Genomic DNA, 7,388 nt, shown 5'->3' on the forward strand with positions numbered 1-7,388 from the left:
ATCACAATTTATGTGCAGTGATGAAAAAGGATAAAAATCACTGTATCACTCTCAACTATTAGTTAAAATCATGTTTGTAGCAAACAGAATCTATATTATCAATTCCGTGTAAACAAGTTGGAAATGACAGTCCATTCATTCACCCCACGAGAGGTCAACTTGTGGCAGTGAACTCTGACCATCTACACCCACCTGGTTTCGGAGGTATTCTGCTCACATATATACACATCACCCCATTACACCTGTCCCATTAACATCTCGTATTGTTTCACATCAAGGTAGGACCACTACACCCACCCGATTAACATTTTCATGGTATGGCTTCTTCCCTCCCCCACCTGCTCAGATAGGACCACTGTATTCATCCAATTAACATTTCAGGGTATGACTTCTTCCCCCTCTCCCCAACCCTGGTCAGAATTTACCACCTCTCCTGACGCAAGACAACACAGCTGTGTGAATGCTTACAGACCAACGCAGCTGTGTGAAAGCTAACAGACAACGCAGCTGTGTGAATGCTAACAGAACAACACAGCTGTGTGAATGCTAACAGACAACGCAGCCCCAACAGACCAGTGCAGCTCTCTAAATGCTAACAGACCAACACAGCTGTGTGAATGCTAACAGACCAACGCAGCTGTCTGAATGCTAACAGACAACACAGCTGTGTGAACGCTAACAGACAACACAGCTGTGTGAATGCTAACAGACCAACACAGCTGTGTAAATGCTAACAGACAACACAGCTGTCTGAATGCTAACAGACAACAACGCAGCTGTCTGAAAGCTAACAGACCAACACAGCTGTCTGAATGCTAACAGACACAATGCAGCTGTCTGAATGCTAACAGACAACACAGCTGTCTGAATGTTAACAAACAGCACAACTGTCTGAATGCTAACAGACAACACAACTGTGTGAGCCCTTACAGACCAACACAGCTGTCTGAACGCTAACAGACCAACACAGCAGTGTGAATGCTAACAGAACAACACAGCTGTCTGAACGCTAACAGACCAACACAGCAGTGTGAATGCTAACAGAACAACACAGCTGCCTGAATGTTAACAGACAACACAGCTGTCTGAATGCTAACAGACAACACAGCTGTGTGAATGCTAACAGACAACGCAGCTGTGTGAACGCTAACAGACCAACGCAGCTGTCTGAATGCTAACAGACAACGCAGCTGTCTGAACCCTAACAGACAACGCAGCTGTCTGAGCCCCAACAGACCAGTGCAGCTCTCTGAATGCTAACAGACCAACACAGCTCTCTGAATGCTAACAGACCAACACAGCTCTCTGAATGCTAACAGACCAACACAGCTCTCTGAATGCTAACAGACACCACAGCCGTGAGAATAGTGACGACGGGGAGGACAGGAGGACATGCGGGTGGAGAGGCCATCAATTTTCCTCATCCCCCGTATCGGTGGGCACGAAGCCGAACTTGGGCGACACACCATCATAGCACTCTGTCAGGAAGTCGTCCATGGTATGCCACAGGTGGGGCCGGGTGTTGCCTCCCAGCAACCCGTGATGCTTGTCCGGGTATACCTGCAACAAATCCACCCGGAGGTCAGGCAGGTCGTGGCAGGGTACTGCAGAGAACAGGGTAAGGTACTAAAAGTACCAGTGTACTGCAAAGGACAGGATAATGTATTAAGGCATCAATGTACTGCAGAGAATAGGGTAAGGTACTTACTAAGGTACCAGTGTACTGCAGAGAACAGGGTAAGGTACTAAGGCACCAGTGTACTGCAGAGAACATGGTAAGGCACTAAGATACAAGTGTACTGTAGAGAATAGGGTTCGGAATTAAGGAACCAGTGTACTACAGAGAATAGGGAAAGGTACCAGTGTACTGCAGAGAACAGGGTAAGGTACCAATGTACTGCAGAGAACAGAGAAAGGTACTAAGGCACAAGTGTACTGCAGAGAACATGGTAAGGCACTAAGATACAAGTGTACTGTAGAGAATAGGGTTCGGAATTAAGGAACCAGTGTACTACAGAGAATAGGGAAAGGTACCAGTGTACTGCAGAGAACAGAGAAAGGTACTAAGGCACCAGTGTACTGCAGAGAAAAGGGTAAGGTACTATGGCACAAATGTACTGCAGAGAATAGAGTAAGGTAATTACCAAGGTACCAGAGTACTGCAGAGAACAGGGTAAGGTACTAAGGCACCAATGTACTGCAGAGAATAGGGTAAGGTACTAAGATACAAGTGTACTGTAGAGAATAGGGTACGGAATTAAGGAACCAGTGTACAGCAGAGAACTGGGAAAGGTACCAGTGTACTACAGAGAACAGGGTAAGGTACTAAGGCACCAATGTACTGCAGAGAACATGGTAAGGTACTAAGGCACCAATGTACTGCAGAGAATAGGGTAAGGTACTAAGATACAAGTGTACTGTAGAGAATAGGGTACGGAATTAAGGAACCAGTGTACAGCAGAGAACTGGGAAAGGTACCAGTGTACTACAGAGAACAGGGTAAGGTACTAAGGAACCAGTGTACTGCAGAGAAAAGGGTAAGGTACTATGGCACAAATGTACTGCAGAAAATAGAGTAAGGTAATTACCAAGGTACCAGAGTACTGCAGAGAACAGGGTAAGGTACTAAGATACAAGTGTACTGTAGAGAATAGGGTACGGAATTAAGGAACCAGTGTACAGCAGAGAATTGGGAAAGGTACCAGTGTACTACAGAGAACAGGGTAAGGTACCAGTGTACTACAGAGAACAGGGTAAGGTACTAAGGTACCAGTGTACTGCAGAGAACAGGGTAAGTACTAAGATACCAGTGTACTGCAGAGAACAGGGTACGGAATTAAGGCACCAGTGTATTGCAGAAAATAGGTAAGGTACTAAGGTACCAGTGTACTGCAGAGAATAGTTAAGGTACTAAGGTACCAATGTACTGCAGAGAACGGAGTAAGGTACAAAGGCACCAATGTACTGCAGAGAACGGGGTAGGGTACTAAGGTACCAGTATACTGCAGAGAATTAGATAAGGTACTAAGGAGCAGTGTAATGCAGAGAGCAGGGTCATGCATAGACAGATACAATTATACAATGTGTTGTCGATGAGGGATGTGACACTTGTGTAGTGTTGTGAATGTGTTGTCAACGAGGGGTGTGACACTTGTGCAGTGTTGTCAACGTGTTAACTAGGGGATGTGACACTTGTGCAGTGTTGTCAACGTGTTAACTAGGGGATGTGAGACTTGTGCAGTGTTGTCAACGTGTTAACTGGAGGATGTGACACTTGTGCAGTGTTGTCAACGTGTTAACTAGGGGATGTGACACTTGTGCAGTGTTGTCAGCGAGGGGTGTGACACTTGTGCAGTGTTGTCAACGTGTTAACACAACAACAACAACGTGATCACTAGGGGATGTGACACTGATAACCGAATAAAAGGGGGGTACACATGCATAAGGTTTGGGACGGTAGCAATATGCTGAAGGCCAGGGATTCGAACTGGTATGGTACAAACACCTACGGTACAAACAGGTAATGTTAGAGACTAATGCCTGGGATTCAGAGGTACGGTACTAACAGGTACAACAGGTTCATCCAAGTAACACTGGAGAATAATGCCAGGGATTCAGACAGTTCCCGGTACAAACAGGTAAAATTGGAGAGTAAAACTAGGGATTCAAACAGGTACGGTACAAACAGGTATCATCCAGGGTAACACTGGACAATAATGCCATGGATTCAAACAGGCACGATACAAACAGGTACATCCAGGGTAACACTGGACAATAATGCCATGGATTCAAACAGGCACGATACAAACAGGTACATCCAGGGTAACACTGGACAATAATGCCATGGATTCAAACAGGCACGATACAAACAGGTACATCCAGGGTAACACTGGACAATAATGCCATGGATTCAAACAGGCACGATACAAACAGGTACAGACAGCCAGCTAACATTGGAGAAAAGCACCAGAGATTCAAACAGGTATGGAGCAGCCCAGGTACAAACAGGGACAGAAAGGAGAGTTACCACAGTTCTGAAGTAGACGTCAGACTCCACCATGGCTTTCATCAGTTGTGCGGAATGTTGAAAGTGAACGTTGTCTGTCAACACACCATCACTGCAGGTTAGTTCTGTTCATGTACTCTCCCCCCCCCCCCCCCCCCCTTAACCTTGTTTGAAGTGGACATGATCTGTACACCATCTACATATTTTATCAACATGTACCCGCCCACGCTCCTTTTTCGAAGTGGACGTGATATGTACACAGTCAATGTAGATAACATGTAACCCCCACCCGCACCCCCCCCCCCCCCCACCATACCCGTATCCGTGACTTCCCATTGAAACAGGACCATTTTATCCACCTTCCTTTAAATGGAAATCTGACTTAAGCTATGTTGAATGTCTCCAAGATGAGACCACACACTGAGATCCGATATATCAGATGAAAGGAAGATAAAACATTACCATATTATGATGACACGCTCTTTCCGAATATTAAGTATATAAAAATTATTTTTAAAAAAACAGATGCTAAAAATCTGCTTCGCGCTTTTGCTAGCAGAACTACATTTAGTTTTAATAACACGAGCACGTGTGTGTGTCAGTGTGTGTGTGTGTGAGACAGAGACAGAGAGAGAGAGAGAGAGCCAGCCAGCCAGCAAAGAGTTTCAATTGTGGAAACGGCACAGGGCGTCACAGGAAGGGAAACAACTGGGCCCCAGTCCCCACAAGGGCCACAACCCACCATCTCCGGTGCCGTGGATCAGCATCAGTCTGGATTTCTTGAAGTTCTCCACGTGCTGCGACACGTTGGCCTCCTGGGCACACAAGGAAAACACCGATCTCAGGTGCACGCCACGCACGCGCACACACACACATACGCACGCACGCACGCACCCATCCATCCATCCACACACACACACACACACACACACACGACATGCAAAGTACGGAAACACGCACACATGCATGTATACCCAGGTAGACGCTTGAAAACATGCAGGCACAAGTCTCACATGCATTTAAAGGCAACACATTTGCACACACACACACAGCACGCGCGCGCAAGAGAGAGAGAGAGAGAGAGAGAGAGAGAGAGAGAGAGAGAGAGGAGAGAAACAGATAAACAGGAGATGGAGATGCCATCAGAGATGGAGAGACAAAGAGAGACAGGCAACAGAGAGGGAGAGACAGAAACAGTTAACAGAGAGAGAGAGTCAGCAAGATAAAGAGGCAAAGAGAGAACTTCAACAGACAAGGGAAGGCAAAGAAAGATGCCCAACAGAGGGAGAGGCAAAGAGATAGTCAACATAGAAGGAGAGGCAAAGAGAGATAGCCAACACAGAGGGAGAGGCAAAGAGAGATAGCCAACACAGAGGGAGAGGCAAAGAGAGATAGCCAACACAGAGGGAGAGGCAAAGAGAGATAGCCAACACAGAAGGAGAGGCAAAGAGAGATAGTCAACATAGAAGGAGAGGCAAAGAGAGATAGCCAACACAGAAGGAGAGGCAAAGAGAGATAGTCAACATAGAAGGAGAGGCAAAGAGAGATAGCCAACACAGAAGGAGAGGCAAAGAGAGATAGCCAACACAGAATGAGAGGCAAAGAGAGATAGCATGCTAGCCAACACAGAAGGAGGCAAAGAGAGATAGCCAACACAGAAGGAGAGGCAAAGAGAGATAGCCAACACAGAGGGAGAGGCAAAGAGAGATAGCCAACACAGAGGGAGAGGCAAAGAGAGATAGCCAACACAGAGGGAGAGGCAAACAAAGAGTCAACAGACTCACTCACCCTATATCCATGTGCGTTGTCGTCAGCTTTTGGTGAGCCCATATACCTTTCTGTGTACACAGAATCTGCACACACACACACACACACACACACACACACACACACACACACACACATCAAATCATGTTGTTTATAGCCCAGCCAACCAATAAGGCTATATTATAAGGGCTGACACCACACACACACACACACACACACACACGTGTGTGTGTGTGTGTGTGTGTGTGTGTGTGTGTGTGTGTGTGTGTGTGTGTGTGTGTGTGTGTCCAAAACAATCATGCAAGGCACCATCGAGGGCGGAAGAGGAAGACAGCGGAAGAACTGGCATGAGAACATCAAACAATGGACAGGACTCCACACACGTGAGCTGCTGCCAGCGGCTGCTGACAGAGACAGATGGAGAAGGGAGGTTGCGGTCCTCAGGCTTCCCCCAACGACTACTTTGTAGTTGTGGGCCCGAGTGAGTGAGTGAGTGATATATCAATGGGAATTCATTTACAGGTTTATCTTTTGTGGAGGAATACGACTCGTAAGTATAATTATCTTTTTTTTCTCAGAAGAAGAATAAAAGCTTAAATAACTGGCTGAACATTTTGCAGCTTGCATCTGTAGTAGATATAGACACATCAGCAAAAAGGAACTTGCTACAGCATATGTAGAATTCAGCTAAAAGTAACACCAGATCCATCACTGCTGTTTGTGAATCGTTTGTTGACCCAAACAAAACAAGTTCCAAATCTGTTTCACAAACCTGGCATCTCTCCCTCAAGGTCAGCTGTAACCATGTTCAAAACTGGTGGACAACATTACACTCGTGCAACATGTGAGCAACTGACTGTTCTCCTCATTGCAAACAGGAGACTGAGTTAATCCATGCAACACATATCTTTGAGTTGCTAGTCATCTGCGCAAAAGCCGGGTTTGAAACAATCTCAGCTGTTGATCTGGAGAGCCCCTGTGAGAGTGAGAAAAAATATGTTTCCAGCTGAGATTGTCAAATAAGTCATTCCACTTTGTATCTGTTGTTGTTGTTGTGTTCTTACCGAACTAAATGTGACCCCATACACTACACCAATGATAAATGAATGAATGAATGATATGGATATTAATATAGCGCCTATCCTCGGTCGGAGACCAAGCTCTAAGCACTTCACAAACAAAACGGGGTCATTTGCACAACAGGCTGCCAACCTGGGCAGAGCCGACTGACGGCTGCCATTGCACGGCGCTCATCATTCGTTTCCTATGTCATTTCTTCAGATTTCAGACACACACACATACACACTCAGACAGAACATATAACATTTTACATGTATGACCGTTGTGTTTTGTTTTACCCCGCTATGTAGGCAGCCATACTCCGTTTTCGGGGTGTGTGTGCATGCTGGGTATATTCTTGTTTTCATAACCCACTGAACGCTGACATGGACTACATAATCTTTATCGTGCGTATTTGATCTTCTGCGTGAGGTATACACACGAAGGGGATTCAGGCACTAGCAGGTCTGCACAAACTATGTTGACCTGGGAGATCGAAAAAATCTCTACCCTTTACCCACCAGGCGCCGTTACCAAGATTCGGACCCAGGACCCT

The 7,388-nt window shown here is 46.1% G+C and overlaps 1 protein-coding gene across 13 annotated transcripts in view; it reads right to left on the bottom strand.

Moving 5' to 3' along the window:
- Positions 1-1,143: 1,143 nt before the first annotated feature.
- LOC143292584 (dipeptidyl peptidase 4-like) overlaps positions 1,144-7,388 on the bottom strand; it is a 395,699-nt gene continuing 389,454 nt past the window's right edge. For all 13 annotated transcript variants that reach the window (XM_076603024.1, XM_076603023.1, XM_076603020.1 and 10 more), the window contains 4 exons: positions 5,795-5,859; positions 4,749-4,821; positions 4,028-4,101; positions 1,144-1,560 (listed from right to left, as the gene is read on the bottom strand). In XM_076603024.1, the coding sequence (XP_076459139.1) occupies positions 1,411-1,560; positions 4,028-4,101; positions 4,749-4,821; positions 5,795-5,859 (362 nt within the window). In that variant the 3' untranslated portion in view covers positions 1,144-1,410. The remainder of the gene's footprint in view (positions 1,561-4,027; positions 4,102-4,748; positions 4,822-5,794; positions 5,860-7,388) is intronic.

The sequence above is a fragment of the Babylonia areolata genome, chromosome 18 (genome assembly GCF_041734735.1).
Source record: "Babylonia areolata isolate BAREFJ2019XMU chromosome 18, ASM4173473v1, whole genome shotgun sequence".
In the NCBI taxonomy this organism is placed as follows: domain Eukaryota; kingdom Metazoa; phylum Mollusca; class Gastropoda; order Neogastropoda; family Buccinidae; genus Babylonia; species Babylonia areolata.